At 50.6% G+C, this 20,899-nt stretch overlaps 2 protein-coding genes and 1 long non-coding RNA gene across 3 annotated transcripts; all 3 read right to left on the reverse strand.

Moving 5' to 3' along the window:
- Positions 1 to 4,765: 4,765 nt before the first annotated feature.
- Positions 4,766 to 7,614, reverse strand: MFSD5 (major facilitator superfamily domain containing 5). Its single transcript, XM_069584319.1, has 3 exons — positions 7,586 to 7,614; positions 6,932 to 7,505; positions 4,766 to 6,354 (listed from the first exon to the last, which is right to left on the reverse strand). The coding sequence occupies exon 3, from the start codon at positions 6,334 to 6,336 to the stop codon at positions 4,984 to 4,986; it is 1,353 nt and encodes a 450-aa protein (XP_069440420.1). The 5' UTR covers positions 6,337 to 6,354; positions 6,932 to 7,505; positions 7,586 to 7,614; the 3' UTR covers positions 4,766 to 4,983.
- Positions 7,615 to 9,878: 2,264 nt separating this feature from the next.
- On the reverse strand, positions 9,879 to 20,891 carry LOC138437298 (uncharacterized). Its single transcript, XR_011255852.1, has 3 exons — positions 20,842 to 20,891; positions 12,381 to 12,558; positions 9,879 to 10,786 (listed from the first exon to the last, which is right to left on the reverse strand). It is a non-coding gene; the product is annotated as an uncharacterized lncRNA (long non-coding RNA).
- LOC138437297 (sperm mitochondrial-associated cysteine-rich protein) lies at positions 12,556 to 13,227 on the reverse strand. Its single transcript, XM_069584320.1, has one exon. It carries the CDS (start codon positions 13,147 to 13,149, stop codon positions 12,637 to 12,639), a length of 513 nt encoding a protein of 170 aa, XP_069440421.1. The 5' UTR covers positions 13,150 to 13,227; the 3' UTR covers positions 12,556 to 12,636.
- Positions 20,892 to 20,899: the final 8 nt, after the last annotated feature.

A 20,899-nucleotide genomic window follows, 5' to 3' on the forward strand; every position in this document is an offset into this window, starting at 1 on the left:
GATGCTTATAAAGAGATAGTAAAGGGATGGTGGAAAGAGCTTTCAAGTTGAGCCTGGACAGAGGAGCCAGGTTCTAGTCCCAGCTTAACTTATTATTAATCTGTGAAATAGGGTAGTAACATCAAGCCTCACTCACTCTCAGGGGTTTTGCCAGCATCAAACAGAAAAGCCTTGAAATGCTTTCCAAAGGCCCAACAAGGCTTAGCGGCCATTAAAAGCATGTTTTATATATATATTGACATATAAAGATGTCATAGATATATGAATGATTGTTACAGTCTTGTGGATTTCAATTATTTATTTATTTTTAAATATTTTATTTATTTGACTGCATCCAGTAAGATGAGACAGAGAAGGCAATGGCACCCCACTCCAGTACTATTGCCTGGAAAATCTCATGGACAGAGGAGCCTGGTGGGCTATAGTCCATGGGGCCGCGAAGAGTCGGACATGACTGAGCGACTTCCCTTTCACTTTTCACTTTCATGCATTGGAGAAGGAAATGGCAACCCACTCCAGTGTTCTTGCCTGGAGAATCCCAGGGGCGGGGAAGCCTGGTGGGCTGCCGTCTATGGGGTCGCACAGAGTTGGACATGACTGAAGCGACTTAGCAGCAGCAGTAAGATGAGATGGTTGGATGGCATCACCAACTCGATGGAGATGAGTTTGAGCAAGCTCTGGGAGTTGGTGATGGACAGGGAAGCCTGGCGTGCTGCAGTCCCTGGGGTCGCAAAGAGTTGGACACAACTGGGTGATTGAACTGAACTGAGTCTTAGTTGCAGAACAGGGGACCTTTCATTGCTTGGGCTTAGTTGCTCCTCAGCATGTGGAATCTTAGTTCCCCAACCAAGACCAATGATTGAACTTGGGTCCCCTGCATTGCAAGGTGGATTCTTAACCACTGGGCCACCAGGGAAGTCCCTCAATTGTTTTTGTTTTTAATAAATTTATTTTTAATTGGAGGATAATTGCTTTACAATATTGTGTCAGTTTCTGCCATACATCAATATAAATCAGCCAGAGGCATACATATATCCCTTCCCTCTTGAACCTCCCTCTGCCCTCCCACCCCATCCCACCCCGTAGGTTATCACAGAGCACCTGGTTTGAGCTCCCTGTCTCAGATAGCAAGTTCCCACTGGTTATCTACTTCACGTGGTAATGCATATGTTTTAGTGTTACTTTCAATTCACCCCTCCCTCTCCTTACCCAACTCTGTCCACAAGTCTGTTGTCTGCGCCTGCCCTGCAGATAGGTTCCTCAGTACCATCCCCTTAAGCGTTTTTAAAGAGAAAAATAAGGTATACTTTAATAAATAAAAAAAAGTTGGAGAACAGCATGAATGGTATGATTCATTTTTATTAAAAAAAATTAAATATATGCCCTAGACTACAAACATTTGACACTGGTATGAAGGGGGGCTTAAGGGAGCCTATAATTTTATATGTCTATAATTTTATATTTTATATGTCTATATGTATATTTGTAATATATTTATATATCAATATATGTATTTTAACACATGGACATGTATTTACATTCACATATTTACATTAATACATCTGTATTTGCCTTTGACTCTTTTACAATTAGCCCATATTTATTGTTAAAAAAAATCATTAAAGTGAATGTGACATATTTTGATAACATTAGGTCTGATCCCAAGCATGACAAACTTTCACTTGTCTTATAATTCTATTCTGTGGTTCTGTGGGGAAGTGGTGGCAAAAAATAATAAACAGACAGGGAGAACCACAGGATTGGGGTTAGGGGAAGAGTGTATTGGGAAGTGGAACCCAGACGCAGTGGAAGGATCATGGCCATCAGCTGGGAGCAGCCCTCTCCCCTCCCTGAGCAGGGGCTGTATTCCCAAGGAAGAGGTCACTCTCCAGCCTCAGAACTCAGTACTGTCTTCATGCCCCAGGCCTCCTGCCTTCTTGCTCATTGGCTCCTGCTTCCTTGGACTGTTTCTTTTCTCCTCAGGATCACTTAAAAGCTCCAAATAAAATAATTATATACCAGCTGGATGGAAAGGCAGAAAATCAGGAAACTCTCTTAGGGAAAAATGGTGGTGTATATCAAATCTGACACCAAGCTGACCTTCCCACTTGAGGAAGAGGAAATGAGTTCAAGTGGAGCACACTGACACCCTCCTCAGCTACTTGCACACCCCAAAGCAGAAGGCCTCTCAGATAGCCTGATCCTGCTCTCTGGGCCAGGACCAAGGATAAACACTGCTGGGAATCACCCAACCACAGGGAAGTGTTGGAAAGTTGTTCACCCCGTTACAACCCAGTCCACTCATTCTCACACCCAAATCTGGGTAGGCTCAGCTGGACTGAAAAAGTTAAAAAATAAAATATGAAAACAAACACTTAGTAGTACTTACACTGGAGGCCAACTGCTGTTCCAAGTGCCTAATTTAACCCTCACAAGCACCCTCAGGGTAGCTACTATACCATCACCCCCATTTTATAGATGAGGAAACTGAGGCACCAATGTGAACCCAGGCAGTTGGGCTCGGGCTCCATGCTCTTCACCAGTTCCCTGCACTGCCTCTCAGCAGTGCAAAGCATCACGAGGACTGCTTTGCAGGCACCGTGCACCTGGTGAATCAATCCCTCATTCACCTCATATGGGCAAATATCCAGAGGTGGGCCAGGTAGCCATGGCTAAGTGCTCCCACTCTCATGCCCTTCTCCAGGGACAGGGCTTGGGAGAAAAGAGCAGGGCTAGAGGGGGAAAGTCAAGTAGGTGAAGGCCCAGGGAGAGGGTCAGTACATGCCATAGAAGGGACACTGGGGGGGCAGCAGGAGGCAAGGTTTGCTGTACGCCCTTTAAGTGGATTTTCCTCTTGGATAAAACAACTTTCACCAGCACCTAGTAATACAATGTATGGTATATAGTAGTTACTCAATAAAATGTTTACAGCTAAATGGACAACCTTAAAGATACCTGCCAGCTTGTCACACCCAATGAGTCTGCCAGGAAGAACCCTCCCCACTCTATCATCTACCAGCTCCTTTGAAGAGAACTCAGCAGGGACAAAGCTGAAGGAACTTCACTAGTCTGTCTCCTCGACCTCTCCTCCCTATTTGCTTTTCACTTAGGAACATGCTGCCCCCCTCATGCTTCCATCAGTAAATAATCTCATTCAAAACAACAAATCATTAACTAGTCTCTGGATTCCAGTCTAATAGAGTTCCCAAACGGGCTACTCTTGAAAAGCCCGGAGTTAGTTAGCCTGTCTCCTCTCCATTTACTGAGCACAGCCATGGGCCAAGCACCCACTTGTGTATTTATATGGGGAGACAAGGGCATATAAGACACAATTTCTTCCTGTCCTCAAGGACAGAGAGTCTACAAATAACTATAAAATACAGGCAGAAAGGGGAAGTAGAGTTATTGCAACAGACTGTTTTAGCCTTAAGATGGGGGAAGGAAAAGCTTATCTGCTTTTTTCATACTTAACCTCAGAATCTATTCCCTGCAGCTGGGTGGGGGAATGTGTTTTTTTCCTTCTCTGAGCAGAGATCTGAGACCACTACTCTTTCCTCCCCTTGGCCTCACCCTGCAGGCACCCATCCATCAGCATTCCTCCCCCAGTGGGTGATGCTATCTCCCCACACAGGTTTGGACTTGCAGGTCCTGGAAAGTTTTGCTTCTTCCTGTCTGGGAATTCGTCTGGGACCCAAGGAAAGGTCATCAACCTCTTTTCTAGGACAGGTAGGTCCCTCATGCCCACCTCAAGCACATTCCAGGACACACCCTGAGCTGACCCTCCTTCCATTCCCCACCCTGCTTAACTGCTGGCTCTCCTTCCTCTGAGAAGCCCTGGTTTGGGTGGGAGGAGGAAAGGCAGATACAATCAGAGGTGAGGCAGGGAGGGGCTCACAGAACTTGAGTTCCTGGTACTGGTACTGTTTCCTGCCCTGATGCCTCCCTCACCCTCACTCACTCAGGGTGGGGAACAATCAGCTACAGACACGATCACGGTCTGTCAGCCAATCACTGCTCTCTCCTCTTCAGCCCTTCACTTGGGTTTCATGCAAGCATACAGGCCCTGATGGACCCAGGTGATGTGGACAAGGGGTGCATTTTTGGTCAGAGAGGCAGAAGGCAAGCGGCACGCATGTGCTGAGCTGCAAGCCTATTCATGCAGCAAGCCTCTGGATTTGCCGCAAGGGGTGGTCACAGAAGCAGCTCGAGCCCCTGGAATCTTTGCTCAGTGGCTTGGACATCTACTCCATAGGCTCCAGAGATTGTCTCACTCTGGATGTGGAGTAAGGTTTTTGCTTGGCAAATGGGGAGGGTGCCTGTCTCCAGGGTAACAAGATATGGAGGACCTCAGAGCCTCAGGCTTTTCCCACCCATTTCTGTTGAAAGGCAATTCCACAGTTCTCAGTTTAAGGTGGAGGCAGTCTTAGAGAGGGCTTCCCTGGTGGCTCAGTGGTAAAGAATCCGCTTGCCAATGCAGGAGACGTGGGTTCAATCACTGGGTCAGGAAGATCGCATGGAAAGGGCAATGGCAACCCACTTCAGTACTCTTGCCTGGGAAATCCCATGGACAAAGGAGCCTGGCAGGCTACAGTCCATGGGGGTCACAAAGAGTCAGACACAACTTAGCGACTAAACAAGTCTTAGTGAAGCTAGAAAGACAAACGTTCCACTGGTAACCCCACCTCTCTCCTCACAACCTCCAGCTGCCCCCTCATAAGAACTACTGAGGTGGGTACAGGTGAGGATGAGTAAATGAGATCAATGATCAATTAAAATTGTTTATTTTAAAGTGGAAAGGGGGATGGGAGTGACACAGAGGCAACTTTTGGCATCTTCTTTCCAGGCCATCACCCCATGTGCTTCCCAACCCAAAGCACTGACAGGAGGAGCCCCGGACAGGCTGAGGGGTCACAGAGAGATCTGTTCAGCCCTGGAGAGGTGGGGTTCAAGGGTCCATCCCAGCTCCCTGGTCCTAGAACAGGGTCAGAGCTCAGGAGTGTAGGGCTCCCCGGTGGGCGAGGGCACCCGCAGCTCAGCATCGTGCCTGACCACAGTGAAGAGTCCCACCACTGCCAGCAGAGCCATCACCATGACGGCGGAGCAGATGCTGAACATATTCCGAGTACCCGTTTTGCGATCGCTGTCATGGAGGACCAGGAGCCCCAGGCAGGCCAGTAAGTGCAGGGGCACCCGGAACCAGTTGAGGACACCAGCTTGCTCGGTCTCAGGGATCACTTTTCTCCGCAGGAAGCTCATGCTGGGAAAGTACAGTCCACAGGCCAGCTCGATAAGAAGGAAGGCTATGAAAGATTCCACTGGACTCTCCTGGCCTGGGCTGGTGGAGAACGTCAACATGAAGAGGGAGAAGACGACGATGAGGACAGCGAGGGAGAGTAGATGCATGGGCTGAAGGTGGTACCTCTTGGAGGTAGCGATGCGGTACAGGGAAGAGCCAAGTAGGCTGGCTGCCATGAAGCTGGAGAAGATGATGCCCAGCGGAGCCCCATGTGGGTCCAGCACAGGCGTCCAGAGGAAGACAAAGATGAAGATGACACTCTCAAACAGGGCCTGGATGGTGCCTAGCAGGAGCACACGACGGTCCGACAGGAGGCAGCGTAGGCCACCAGCACAGGTCCTAGAGAAGGCACGCTGCCGATCATAGTTCTCTCCCCAGTTGTGAAGGGCCAAGGCCCCAGCCAGAGCCAAGAGAGGGATGGCGGCCACAAAGGGCGCTACAGGCCCCAGGCCCATCCAGCAGGCCACGGCCTCAGCTGCCACACCTGCCGCTACAGCCAGCACATGGTTCCAGAAGGCAGCTCGGGCAAAGGTAGCCGGGATCCATTCGGCGGGGAAGTCATGCCGTTCCAGGTGCTCATGGATATACCAGGCCTCAAAGGCTGAGAAGAGCAGGGCTGTAGATAGCCCACCTAGCGCTCGGCCCACCAGCAGCACAAAGTAGTCTCGGGAGAGTTTGGTTAAGCAGCAGAGTGAGTAAGTGAGGGAGAAGAGGACACAAGATTTCTTGCGACCCAGCCAATCCACCAGGGAGGAAGCCACCAGTCCAAAGAGGACGGTGGAGGCAAGGCCACAGACGTAGAGGATGGCAATTTGTGCCTCCAGGAAGTGGTAATGCTGATACAGTTTGTAGAGGTAGGGGGCCTGCAGCCAGTCAGCTGCCAGGGCCAGGAAGTAGACCTGATAGAAGTCCAGTTGAAACCGAAGAAAAGAGGGATTGCTGCAGGCCCTTCCAGAGGGCTTAGCCCGGCATCTTGACAGCTCCAACCCCAGGCAGGAGGCCAGGAGGACCACAAAAGCAAGGTAAGCAGTCACCAGCATGGCCGGCCCCCGGACGACCTGGGAAGAGAAGGGGGCTTCAGAGTCACATCCATTGCCCGGGTAGCGCTGTCCAGGGGCTGCCTGTCTAAGCAGAAAGCGGATCCACCCAACCCCCCCCCTGCCAACAGCACTCCCCAACCCCTCAATTCCACTCCCCCAGAGCTCAGACCGGAGGGACCAGTTGGGTGGGTGGGAGGAGTGGCCCGCCAGAGCGGGACACTCTGGGGCAGGGAGGGGTGTGAGAGGAGAGAAGATTGAGCATTCGCCCCACCCTTTCCTGGCAGAGCAAAGAGGGAGTACCTAATCCCAGCCCCGCAAGTTAAGGGGCTGCTGCCCTTCCCCGTAACAGCGTTTACACACTGTACTTCCTTCTGTTACCTCCCATCCTCTCTGGGGAGCCTGTTTTTGTCCTCGAGGTCTCGTCATCTGTCCCAGGCATCCCTACCACCCGCGCAGGCCTCTAGAGTTGCTTCAGGCCACGCGCGTGCATCTCAGATTTCCCCCTCCTTCGGGTCAGGGCACCCCCGCCTGCGCCCCCTAGACCCCGCTTGCCGCCGCCACACACGCTCGCGCCTTGCCCAGACCCTGGTCTCACCTGCTGCCCCGGTCTGCGGGGACGCTCCGGACACGTCCGGCTCCAGGCCGCCCGGCCGCCCTTCCCGCTCTACCTCCTGCTCTGGCTCCGGCTCGGGTTCCACCAGCGCGCCCGCCCCTCACAGCCTGCTTCCGGGAGCCTGGGAGGCCTCTGGCCGCCGCCATGATGGCCCCATCACGTGACGGGGGCGCGGCGTTCAAACCCCGCCCCTGCTCCGCCCTCTAGCCGCGACTCGTCTGCAACCTCCGGACGCCGGAGAGGCCAAGACTGGAGGCGGTGGTGGTCGCCGTTTCTGCTCCTGGTTCACTCCCATCCGTGGCCTTCCCATGACACTCGCTTCTTCGACTCCCGGATACCTACCGAACCTCCTGGAAATAAAGACCCATTTTCAGTCTCTTCCTCCGTGTCGTGGGTTACGGAGCGCTGCTGTGCCTAAGACAATGCCAGCAGTTCCGCAGAGTCGGGGTTTGATCTTCTTAAGGAACATCGTCACCCTAAGCCGAGACGGGCTTCTCGATTTTCTTTTCTCCCACGATAGTGACTTCCTGGCCAGAAGTCAGTATGGCTCAGACACCTGAGGGAGGCAGTGTGGTGTAAAGGACGTGGACTTGGCTTGCAGACCGCTAAGGCTCAAATCCCACCCCTATCACTTACCAGCTGTGTCGCCTCGGGCAAGCCATATGACTTCTCAGTGTCCCAGTTTCTTGGTCTGCATCATAGGAGAGCAGCGCCCAACTGAAAAAGGCTTAAAGTTCAGTGGCAGTCAAGAGTTAAGAACTTCAGCCTTGGAGTTGGACGCCCACCCTCTGCTACAGCTGTGGTACCTGGGAAAGGTTTATTTAACTTCTTTCCAGCTTTAGTATTATCTCCTCAAAACCATCCCAGGGGGAACTTCCCTAGTGGTCCAGTGGCTAAAACTCCTCCTTCCAATGCAAGAGGCCTGGGTTCCATCCCTGGTCAGGGAACTAGATCCCACATGCTGAAAGGAAGATCCCACCTGCCATAATTAAGACTGGAGGAAGCCGAATAAGTGAATAAATATTTTAAAACGAAACGAAACAAAAAAACCACCCTCCAATGGCTTCTTATCTCACTAAGCGAAAAAGCCAAAATCATAATAGCCTACAAACTCCTTTGTCCTCTTTTCCGCTGCCACTTCTCTGACCTCATCTCTTACCATTTTTCCCTCCTGCGCCTTCTACTCCATCTACACTGGTTATCACTAGGGCCTTTGCACACTGTGCCCTGTGAAGCTCTGGTTCTCCCAGATATCCACATGGTTCCCTCCTGCAGCTCCTACAATTCTCTGTTCAAGTGTCATCAGAGAGGCCTTCCTTGCTCATGCTGTTGAAAAGGCAGCACCACCTCTGCCATAGTAACCTACCTGCTTCCCTTCCAACTCTCTATTCTCCTTTGCTGCCTTTTCTTCATAGCACTTAGTACTATCTGGCACACTATATATTTCACTTACTGCTGCTTCTCCCTACAAATTTCTGCTTTGTTCACTTATATTTCCAGTACTTGAAACATTTAATGGGACATAAAAGGCATTCCATAAATATCAGATGAATAAATAAATTAGTAAGATAATACATGTAGATTATTCTAAAGAGTGCTGGTCTTTATTAGCTGGTAACACTTATCAAACTTTTTTTTAATATTACTTATTTATTTTTGGCTGGACTGAATCTTTATTGTTGCATGGGCTTTCTCTAGTTGCAGCCAGTGGGAACTACTCTAGTTGCAGTGTGAGGGCTTCTCTTTTTGCAGAGCATGGGCTCTAGGGCATGTGGGGTTCAGTAGTTGGGCATGTGGGCTTGTTTGCCCCGTGCTATATGGAATCTTCCTGGACCAGGGATTGAACCTGTGTACCCTGCATTGGCCAGTGGGTTCTTAACCACTGGACCACCACGGAAGTGCATCAGTTATTATGTATTACACCTAAGCTCTGTTTTAGGAAGTCCTGGGCCAACTGCTATAGATGAAGTGTTTAACTGTCTCAACGACTTGTTAGGTAGGTACTTCAGAACTGGAAAGGTTAAGTGACATGACAAGACTTACATGGTAAGAGGTCGAGTCAGAACGGGGACCCAGATCTTCCCAATTCCATTCTCGTGATTTCTGAGAAGATTAAATGTGTTCACCCACTTGCACAGGTGATTAGTAAGTGCTAGTTTTCTTTATACTAAAGAAGGGTGGGAGAGTCTGGAATTATAACTTGAGAAATACTTTCTTATGATAAACATCTGAGATTTATATTCCATAATTTCCAAAGTGCCTTTATCCCTAACTGGCAAACTTCTAGAGAATAGAGAAGGGTATCGGTTCCCATGCTTCGTCTAGAAGCACAAAGCTCAAAAATCATGATTTCCCAAGGTCACTCAGTGAGTGAGGGCATGGGGGAATCCAAATGCCCTCCATCCTGGTCCTGGACTGAAAATCCTTGATCTCCTGACGCCCAGTCTCTCAGTTCCTGGTGATCTTTTCTTTGAGGGAGGAGGTCACCCTGAATGATAGCAGGGAGTGGGACAGGATGGCCTTACATGCCTTGTCTTCTGTTTTCCGGGATGGAGGCCAATGTTCTCCATTACTGAGTTGTAGTTTTCTCAGAAGCACCTAAGAAAGACTTTAGGAAAGGTTACATTATTTTGGATTATTTTTATCATAGGACCTATTCAAAATACGTTTACTCTTTATGGTTCCCCTGGCCCCTCAGAGCTGTGAAGCACAGCTGAGAAAGATCCTTTACATGGGATATGTGCCTGCAGAGCTGCAGAGGACTGGAAGGGATAGAGAATATCCTGGGAGGGCAAATCCATCTCTAGGACCCACTTCCAGTAGAGGGCAAGAAGGACCAGGATCTGTATGTGGGGAGTTACAGGGGAAGTCTGGCTTTCAGAGCAGGCAGGGAGGATGCTCTGGGAATTACTAGGAACCATGCCTACAAGAGGAGCATCATTTAAAACTTTTATTATGAAAATGTTCAAATAAAGGTAGAGAGGTTCTATGAAACCCTATATACTTAATTCAACAATATTGATTTTTATCCCTTTGTTCCTTCTCCTCCTTTCTTTTATTTGCCAAAATACTTAAATACATCACTTCATTCCATGCTTCAGTATGCATCTCTAGGAAATAAGGACCTTTTCTTACATAACCTCAAGGCCATTTTCACATTTAACAAAATCAACACTGATTCCTTGGCATTGTAAGTACTCAGTTCATAATTAAATTAAATGTTTAATTAAATGTTAAATAAATAATTAAATGTTTTCAACAGTCTAAAAATGTCTTTTTACAATTGGGAGGTTCCCATCAGGAATCAAACAAGGTCCACTTATTCTGTGTAGTAGCTGTCTTTGTACGCCCCCCTCTCATTGACCCTCCTCTTCAGCCATTGACTGGTCAAAGAAATCAGGTCAGATTTCCTTTAGAATGCCCCACATTCTGGATATTTTGTTTTACTTCCTTGTTGTGCCATTTAATTTGTTCTCCACCCCCCCCATATTTCCTATTAAATGGAGGTTAGCAGTAGGGTTTGATTAGAATCATGTTCAGTTTTTTTTTGTTTGTTTCTTTGTTTGGCAAGAGTCCTTCACAGGTGGTGCTGAGTGCTTCAGATTGCATCATATCAGGAGGTACAGGCTATGTGGTGGTGCTCTTTTTAGTAATGCTCAGATTCATCAGTAGGGTCAGGTAGTTACAGCTTCATTCCTCCATCGTAAAGTTCTCCATCAACCACCATCCTTAGCTTCATCCATTGAAGAGTCTTGTTTTGATCAGTTATTTCATTAGGGGTTGCAAAAATGGTGATTTTCCTAATTCCATATTTCTTCTACATCAGCTGGAGTTCTTCTGTAAAAAAAAAAATTTTCTTCACCACTTGGAGCTATTTGACCACCCTGAAATATAGTTTACACAGGACAGGTAGCATAAATGCATAATTCTTTTTTTTTCAGTTGCCAATTTTCAGAATATGAAGTTGGGAGAAAAAAGGTTTGGACTTAGAGCTGAGTGAGGATAAGATGGCCTGGACAGTGGGCAGGGACAAAGGGACTGTTTGGTGGCTATGTCCAGCCCTTGCTCACTCCAGGACATGGGCTGTTTGGAGGACAATGGAAGACTTGGTGTCCTGGCCCTTGGACAGCAATGAGATGGGTATGACGTAGGCCTGTGTGCAGGAAGCTGCAGGACCCAGAGAGATAGGGAGAGACAGACAGAAAGCCGGATTCTGGGGAGGCAGAAAGAGAGATAGGAATTGAAAAACAGAAGAACAGAATTGGGAAGGAGAATTGGACCCAGAAAGACAGGAACAAAGACAGAGACACAAAGAAGGGAAATAGAAATGGAAAAGATCTAGTGACTTGCTCCCAGAAGCAGAATAGGACAGAAAAGGAGAGAAATAGGAGGTGAGTCAAAAGACCAAGGAGAAGATCTTAATTTATCTACTTAAAAAATAATTGTAACATATAGTAGAACTATATGTAACTTTGTCCTGTTTTAAAAAAAAAAAAAAGACCAAGGAAGAAAACAAACATGAAGATACAAAATGAGACAGGGAAAGGGGAAAGAAAAAGACATGTATGTTAAGTAGATTTTAAATTAGATGGGGAAAAGAAGGGACAGAGTGGGAGAAACAGATATAAAGACACAAGTTAGGTGGAGGTAGAGTGTCCAGGTGATAGAAAAAAGGAAACAAATGGAGAGAGTGGCGTAGAAAGCTAGCAGGAAGGATAAGCAGAAGGATTACAGGGATAGATATGTAAGAACAAAGGGTCCCAGAGAACGAGGCAGAGAAAGAGAAGACTGAAGCAGATCAGTGTCAGATAACTTGGAGAATATGACCCGATGCTTAGGGGCTCTAAGCTTAAGATCCAATTCCAGGCAGATACCAGCATCTATCAGCTCCATCTTTCTCTTTGTGGCTTCTCCAACTCCCCAGCCCCACTCCCAGGGACAGGGGACTATGATTAGCTGCGTGTGGATGGAATCACTGGGAACCTGAGTCAAGGGCTCCCAGCTTCCATCATCCCTTGCCAGATGAGCATGAGTGTAACAGATAGGATTATTGCTGGAAGATTGGGGTCATGAGGCTGGGCAAGCCCTCAGAGATTTGAAAGATAAGACATCCAGGTGGAGAGCACCGGGTTCCTAGAAGTAAAGGACCATAAAGGATGTCATGATATCCAAGGGGAGGGAGGAACCAAGAATCCTCTGTTCAGCCTCTTCTTCTGGTCCAAGAGCCACTGCTCTTCCTCCAGGCTCACAATGAGAGGTAAAGGGTTCAGAGACTCTTGGGTTATTCAGGGATATGGGTGAAGGTCCACGAGGCAGAAAACGTGGTCCCTAGATGAAGAAGCCATCTTATCCACGCAAACTACAGAAAAGATGAGCCAAGAAGGGTCTCCCAGGGAGGTCAACTAGAGGGGGAAGTGGTCAACTTGCTCACCTTCAGGGACCACAGGAGAGGCCCTGAGAAGAACATTTTCCATTGCAGAAGTTGCAGAAGAGGAGATTCTGGAACCAGTGAGAGCGTGTCCAGAAACTAGCTTCAGAACAGATGCCTGGCTCTCACTCTCAGGATTGAGGAGGCCGGGGGGCTCTGAGCAGCCTGCCCCCTTCCCTGCCTGGGAGAGGGTCCAGCTGATCTTCTGCCTGCAGAAGTGCTCCAGGAGATGGGCACTCTCCCAGGGGGCAACTGCCCCCTAGACAATCAGACAGTGCCGAGAGGTGCGCTGTCCCCTAAAGCAGCAGCTGCAGTGGCCAGTGGAGCCTGGAGGTCCCCAGGCAGCCCCTCGACCACAGCCACAGCTGTCACTGCAGCCCAAGCAAGAGCTGAAACAGGTGGCTCGACCCCTGGAGCAAGGGTACATGGGGCAAGGAGAGGGGCGGCAGCAGGTCAAGTGCTGGCCAGAGCACTGGCCGCAGGCACTGTGGGGATAAGTCAAGGGAGGACAGGCGGGGCAGGGAGGGCAGGAGCAGGTACAGGGTGGGCCCGGGGGGCCAGGACAGGAGGGGCAGGGAGCTGCGTAGGAAGGAAAGGTGGTGCAGGAGCAGGTGGGAGGGGGACAGGCTGGGCAGGGGCAGGCACAGGCAGAGGCGGGGCAGGACGGACAAGGGGAGGCAGCTGGTGGGCAGTGTCCAGAGGGTGCAGGTGGCTGTTGATGGCTGGCTTTCTTGTTCCGAGGCCCCAGACGCAGGCCCAGAGAGAAGTCCATTCAGTGGCGGGGAGCGGCCAGGCTGGGGGTTGGGTGAAGGGGAGGGTACGGGTGGGGTCAGAGGGGGAACTGTGGGGAGCAGGGGTGGGGGCAGGATTAAACCTAAGACACTGCTGAGCCTCTCTGAGCCGGCAGGAGCTCAGACCTCCCCAGCTAGCCCTCCCCTTCCCTGCTTGCCGGCTCCCCTCCCCTCCACAGAGCACCTTCCATGGGCACCAGATTAGACCAAGTCCTCTAACTATGATGTGCACTCTTCTGCAAGCAGTGCCCTTTCTCTTTTCTCCACCTGGCAAGATCCTTTTCATCTCTGAAGATTTCCCCTTTATTCAATCAAAAAGTATTTCTTGAGCTCCAGGTACCTGACACCTGCCCATCACTCTCCAGTCCTGATGGCCAGAATGACCACTTCAGACTTCCAAACAGTCCCCAGAGGAGACTCAGGGCAGTAGCAGCAGCACAGCAGATGCTCTGAGACTCTGCCTGGGATATTGATGGGAGCTGGTGGGGCAGGGGAGACCTAGGTTCTGGGAGTTTCCAGACAGGGCAAGTCCTAGGTGTTGTGGGGAGGAGGAGGGCCTGGCTGTCTCTGGGAGCCTGACAACCAGCCTGGACAATTATTTTTTCCTTAATTTAAATTTATTTATTTTAATTGGAAGCTAATTACTTTACGCTGGACAATTATTATTGGAGGGCCTATCATGCAGCAGGTACTGGTCATGTTATAGAGCAAGACAGTGAGGTTTCCACTTATGGAGTGCCCTTTAAAGTGAGGGGTGGGGCTGGGTGGGGACAAAAAGCAAACAGGTAAACAAATAAATACATTAGCTTGTCTAGGAGCATGGAATGGCCGTGAAAAAAAACCCAGAGTGATGTGATACAAAGTGACTCAGAGAGGTGGATCCTTCAGAAGGAGCAGCTAGCCACCACACAGTCAGCTCCAAGTGCCCTTAAGGGTTTAAAGTGAAGTGAAGTGAAGTCACTCAGTCGTGTTCGACTCTTTGCGAACCCATGAACTATAGCTGACCAGGTTTCTCTATCCATGGGATTTTCCAGGCAAGAATACTGGAGTGGGTTGCCACTTAAGGGTTTGGGAGGAGATAAAAGTCCTGGCAGATCACAGGAGAGCAGCCTGAGGCTCACTAGAACCCAGATGGCTGGACTGTGAGGAAAACAAAAGCTGAGAGGAGGGTAAGGAGGCCTGGAAAATTTTGTAATAGAAAATTCAGTGGCCAGGGCTCCCTGGTGGTCCAGTGGCTAAGACTGCGCTTCCAATGCAGGGGGCCCGGGTTTGGTCCCTGGTCAGGGAACTAGATCCCACATCTCAGCTAAGAGTTTGCATGCCTCAAGTAAGAATGCACAGGCCACAACTAAGCCCTGGCACAGCCAAATAAATAAACAACTATTTAAAGAAAATTCAGTGGTCAGGGACAGTGCCACTGGGAAGTGACATTCTAGCAAGGACCTGAAGAAAGCGAGGGAGAGAGCCGTGGAGATGGCTAGTGGAAGAACATTCCAGAGAGGAGGACAGCAAGTACAAAAAGCAAAGAGGAGAGTCATATGGCACAGGTAGAGAGCCAAGAAGAGGCCCTGGGAGCCACAGCAGTGACTTGGATCTTATTCCAAGGAAAAGAGAAAACCACTGAGAGTTTTAGGCAAGAAAGGAGTATGGGTCTTGATTTTACACCTGCTCCTGATTAGAATGTTCTACATTATCTGATAAAAATTGAGATTGCCTGCACACACACTCTGACTCTTAGCTTTATAGCCTAGAAAAACTCTTGCATGTATATATTGGGAAATATGTACAATCATGTTTTTAGTAGCATTATGATAGCCCAAACTGGAAGCAGCTCAAACTTTCACCAACAGTAGAATTGAAAAAAAAAAATTGTGGTATATTCATGCAACTGAATACTCTGCCGCAATGAAAAAGACAGTTATGTGCGACAATTTGTGTCTCTCTCACAAACAAGCTGAACAAAATAAGTCAGACAGGAAAGGGCAATACAGCGTCATTCTGTTTATACAAAAAACAGGCAAAATTAAATAATATTATAAAGAGATGCATATGTAGGTGCTAATACTATAAATAAAAAGAAGGAAATAATTATCCGAAAAGTCAGGATGGTGGTTACTTCTTCAGAGAGGAAGAGGATGATGGGAGAGGCACATGGGAACCTCTGGAGGAGGAAATACTCTATTTCTTGAGCTGGATGGCAGTCGAGTAGGTATTCATATTCCAATTTACTCTGTACACTGTTCATAATATATTTCTATACTCTTTTATAAGGAGAAAATAGAAATACTATTTCTTTTCTTTTTTTAAAGTTTATTTATTTATTTTAATTGGAGGATAGATAGTTGCTGTACAATATTTTGATGCTTGTTGCCATGCATCAGTGTGAATCAGCCATAGGTATGTAAGTGTGCCCCTGAACCTCCCTCCTAGCCACCTCCCGCCACACCCTGGCCCTCTAGGTTGTCACAGAGCACCAGCTTTGTGTGCCCTCCTTCATATATCAAGCTCTCACTGATCATTGTTTCACGTATGGTAATGTATATGTTTCAGTGCTATTCTCTCAAATCATCCCTCCCTCTCCTCCCACTGAGTCTAAAAGTCTGTTCTTTACGTCTGTGTCTCCTTTGTACTATTTCATTCTCTACTCCACACCACCTTGCTCATATCATTCTGCTGAAGTTAGACACTGAAGTTCACACACCTATCTCTCCCACCAGACCTTGAGTCAGCAACCTTCCAGATTGCTGGTCTGGCACCTATCAGTGCCTGGCACAGAGCAGATGTTCAATAACTATTTTCTGAATTGGGTTGAATTGAGCTGAATTTTCCAAGTCTCATCTCATGGAGAGGTGGGCAGCTGCAGATGAAGAGGAAGCCTGTGGTGGTGAGGAGAGCTCAGGACCACCAAGACCTAGGTTCCCATGTTAGCTCTGCTATAGCTGTGTGATATTGGGCAAGCTGCTTACCCTCTCTGGTTCTCAGTTCCCTCTGTGAAATGGGATGATAACTGCTCCTTCTCTGGACTGCTCTGTGGATTAAGTGAGTAATATGCAAGCCAAGCATAACGCCTGGCATACAGTAGGTGCTCAACAAAGGATAGCTTCCCAACTCCCTCCCCCCAGCCTCACATCTTTTCTTCAAAGGAATCCACTAGAAAGGGCAGCCAGACATCACAGATGGTCCCTGAAGGTGGTCCCACATCTGCGGGGCCTCCTTGGGGCTAAGGCAGAGATGTAGTCTGGAGGAGAGCTGGCAGACAGGGAGATCCCACTGTAAGTGAAGTGGGAGAGCTGGCAGAGGAGGCAGGACACCAGGGTTCTGGGAGTTTCCATCTAGGGGAAGTCCCAGATGTGGGCGTGGAGGTGCCAGGTCGGCCCCACCCAACACCCTGGCCCCAGGGGGTGTGGGCCCAGGGAGGAAAAATGGGTCATCAGAACAGGTCTAGAACTTAACCCCATTTGGTCCCATGACCTCTGAGCCAGTTCTGGAGGAGGAACAGCCACAAAGAAACCTATTCTCTCCTCAAAGGACCCTCCATCCCTTTTCTTCAGAAAGGAAGAAGCTTGGAACCTTGGTGTCTAAGCTGGAGGAGCTGGAAGCCCCCCAGTGGACAGAGGAGAGATAAAACCCTGTAATCCAGGATGGAGGTTCTGTACCAAACAGACTGCTCCACCCACCCACATGGAGACTGGCAGACACCTGGAGCTCTTAGCTCACATGCTCCAGGCAACCTTGGAGGCAGACCTCCTCCTCGTTCCAGGGAGCGGGACAGGTCAGGGCTGGATCCCAGGGCGGGAGGGTGCACCATCGAACAGTTCAGAGTAGACAGGTTTTCTGTCTGGTGAGGCTACAGCAGGGCAAACTCGAGTCCCTCCACCTCAGGGTGGGGCCTTGTTTTCTGTATGGAATCTGGGGCCTAAGCTTGTGGATTGTTCCTCTCTATCTGTGCCTGTTTCCCTTCCTGGAGGAAGAGATGAAGGGATGGATGGAATCTTTCCAGGGCAGGAGCACCAGATGTCCTAGGGTCCTAGAGCACTTTGGCCGTTAGGAGGTGCTCACCATCCCTCCCTTGTAGTGAATCAAAGTCCAGCAGAGGAGCAGGAGTGGAGGGCCCCTCTTCTTTCTGGGGGAGCAGGGTGGTTTGGAGCCAGGACCCTGATTCCAGGGCCTTTGCACATACTCTTCTGCTGCCCTCCCTTCCCTCTCTTCTCCTCCTCACTTCCTCCTGTCCCCAAAGTCTTTCCTGATTTCCTTGGATACTTGGGCCCAAGGAGATTCCTACGGATTCCTAGGGCCTAGCACAGTGCTTCGGAGAAGGCAATGGCACCCCACTCCAGTACTCTTGCCTGGAAAACCCCATGGATGGAGGAGCCTGGTAGGCTGCAGTCCATGGGGTCGCTAAGAGTCGGACACGACTGAGCGACTTCACTTTCACTTTTCACTTTCATGCATTGGAGAAGGAAATGGCAACCCACTCCAGTGTTCTTGCCTGGAGAATCCCAGAGATGGGGGAGCCTGGTGGGCTGCCGTCTACGGGGTCACACAGAGTTGGACACGACTGAAGTGACTTAGCAGCAGCAGCACAGTGCTTGGCATACAGTGGGTGTTTAATAAAGATTTGTTGAATTAATGAATGGTGCGTGTTCAGGGAAGAAATTCCTAGAGTTGTTTAGGGTAGTCCTAAAATCCTGTGTTGCAAAGTCAAGGCCTTATTCTGTGCGGATCTGGGTATTTCTGATGCTGGTAAGACCTTCTACACAGAGTCATTTACCGGGACAACCAACAAAGTGGCAAGGAGCAAAATAGGCCTGATACAAGGGGTAGAATTGAGAAGCACTCAGGGCAAGGCCGGCACCAGCCTTGGCACAGAGCAGGCCTGGGGGAGAAGGTGGAAGGGGAGGGGAGGACGGGAAAGGCACGTGATGTACAAAACATGTTTTCATCATGGTCTCCCTGGGTGCCCTGGTCTCCAAGCCCCGATGGCACTTTCATGCTTTAATGATGTCCTTGGGGGTTGTAACAGAGCTTTCCCCTCCCTTTCAAACCCCCTCCCCACCCCCACCCCCAGACATCTGCCAGCCACCTCTGAGTGTGGTGTGGGACGTCCACCCAGTAGCAGACTGGGCTTGGGCAGATTACCTATTCAGTGTCCTGATGCTGCTGGGGAGGAGACAAGGGTGAAAATTAGGGGTGGACTATATGGCAAATCAGGGCAGGTAGGCTGGAAGTTTGGATCCATTTTCTCTCCTTTTTGCAATGTAAGGAGCGAAGGAAGTCTGGTTCTAGGGCCCCCAAGATATCATTTCTCAAGTTGCCAGGGTGATCAAGTGGAGCAACCACAAACAGAGCAAAGCCTAGAACTAGGGATGACCCAAGAGAAGGAGAAATGAAGGGAGCGAACTCCACCAGTTTCCAGAGTGGGAAGCCCTCTTCTCAAGCTTCCTCCTGGAATCTCTGGACAGAGCACAGACTGCAGTGCAAGGCGGAGAGAAGAAACCGACCCCCTAACAATACCCCTCTTCTCTGCTCCCCAATCTGCCGGTTTGGTTTGACTTCCAAACCGCCGCAGCCCACAGACCCCAGTCACTGGGTCCTGAGGGAGGGGTGGGGGCGGGGGCGGGGGCGAGGCAATCCCTAGGGGAGGGGCCGGCGCAGGGCGGGTCTTCCTGGGCATCGCCCCCTGACTGCTGTCGTTGGCTGGGGACCGTAGAGGCCAGAAGGGTGGAGCCACAGTTTCCAAGACGGATCGATGGACAAACACCCACCAGAGACAAAGACACAGACAGACAGACAGACAAACCAAGACAATGAGGAAGGCAGAGACAGATGGAATTCCAGACCACTCCCTCTTTCCAGGCTATCCAAGAGTTTTGTCCCCCACCCCCACCCTCCGCCCCGTTAGCTTCTGTGGCCCCATTCGCTGTCCTGGAAGCCTAGTCTCAGAGCTCTAGCTCTGGCGGACCAGCCCCCGAGCCCCTCTAAGAAGGGTAAGGGGAAGAGTTGGGAGAGGGCTACCCAGCAGGGAGAGCGCTCCGGGGGTGGGTGGCGCCCGATTCTGGGTCAGGATGCCCGGCCAGGGGCCAGGGAGGGAGCGGTGCCCTCACCCGGTTCATGAGGACAGGAGACTCATTCACTGTAAACCAAGTACAGATGTGCTGGGAGGGGGAGGGGGAATCAGGGCCACATTCACAAACCGCAGTTGGGCCCGCCCTCCTTCGCCCGCCGCCACCATCACCAGGGCAGGAGGGGTTAACTTTACAGCCTCCTGGCAGGATCCCTGCCACACAGGCTGAGTGCCATCCCACCCCGGCCTGGATGCCTGGGTCCAACCCCCCAGCACCCGCCCCTCCCACACTGCTGAGAGCTGCTCCCAGGGTAACCAAGCAAAGTCAACAGCAGCCGGGCCACCTGGGGACGGGACCCTGGAGTATCTATTCCCAGCTCTTCCCAGCCCCAGAGGAAAAGGGAGAGCCTGTCAGCACCCCATCAGCAGCTCCTGTTCTCCTGAGAGAGCCGCAGCAGGCCCCCTCATCCCCCTCCTCTTCATCTGACTCTGGCTACCAAAAGTGGCCTTTCCCTCTCCTGGGAGGGAAGATGCCTGGTCCTTAGGGTAGCAGTATGGACAAGGTAATTCCAGTACGGAAAATGTGACGCGACCAAGTCATTGTCCCCAGTGCCAGCTACTTGGGACTGTTGCTGGGAAGGTCCTTTGGGTGCCTCTCTCCTGCTCGGCCCAGCCCTCCCTCCTACTGCTGCCCTTCTCCACTCTAGCGCGCCCACCCTCGTCCCTGTAGGAGTGCTGGGGCTCTGCACAGAGGTTGGACTTCACACTCCCTCCTCTTCTCTGGCTCTGTCCTCAGTAGGATGGATGCTGACACCCCGGGGGTTCCGACTGTAGGGACTTAGAGTCTGTGGTGGTCACGTTGAAGTTGGAGGAATGTCCCCATCAGACACTGACATTCACGCTGGGTGCGTGAGCGCGCAGGCGTGCGCGCGCGCGCACACACACACACACACACACACAGACCTAGCGTCAACAACATTCGTGGCGCATCCACCAGGCAGGCAGGCAGGAGCTAGTTAAGACAGACACACACCCTCGGCTTTGGCTTTCTCTCTCACACCCAGCGCAAGGCTCCTCCCACCCCCAGCTACAGTTCCCTGGCCCTCCTCCCCAGCCTCTCCCCTCCAGACACAAGCCTAAAGGTGGGGATGGCGTTGGCAGCCAGCCGGGGACCCAGGAGACCTAGCTCCCACAGCTTACTCAAAGCAGAGAGAGGTCTGCTCAGAGGTCTGCTCAGAGGTCTGTTCTGAGCAGAGCCTCAGAACCCCTACAACCTCCACTAGTTAAACCAGTTTGCTCCTGGGACCTAAGGACCGGCTGGGGTAGGCATGGGGAAGAAGAGTCTACTTTGACACGCAGGTGAAGGCTAAGCGCAGGGTGAAGATAGTGGCTTCTGCTCTGGCGGATCCCTGCGCGGTCAAGCCACCCCTGGGAGGACGTGGAGACAGCTCTCACTGCCTGTCCTGAGGAGGTACAGAGACTAGCCTCCGGGAACCACAGTCCGGCCAGAGGACTCAACCAGTAGCCACCCCCCGCCCCCCTCCGCAAATGGCAGGAAGGGAGAAAGTGCCAGAGAGAAAGGGTGGCATCATGGGCCCAGGACACTGACCTCTTCTGCCAGCCTTGCCCGGCCTCCCGGGGACTGAGCCACGGAAGCCCAGCAAATG

The sequence above is a fragment of the Ovis canadensis genome, chromosome 3 (genome assembly GCF_042477335.2).
Source record: "Ovis canadensis isolate MfBH-ARS-UI-01 breed Bighorn chromosome 3, ARS-UI_OviCan_v2, whole genome shotgun sequence".
Lineage (NCBI taxonomy): Eukaryota > Metazoa > Chordata > Mammalia > Artiodactyla > Bovidae > Ovis > Ovis canadensis.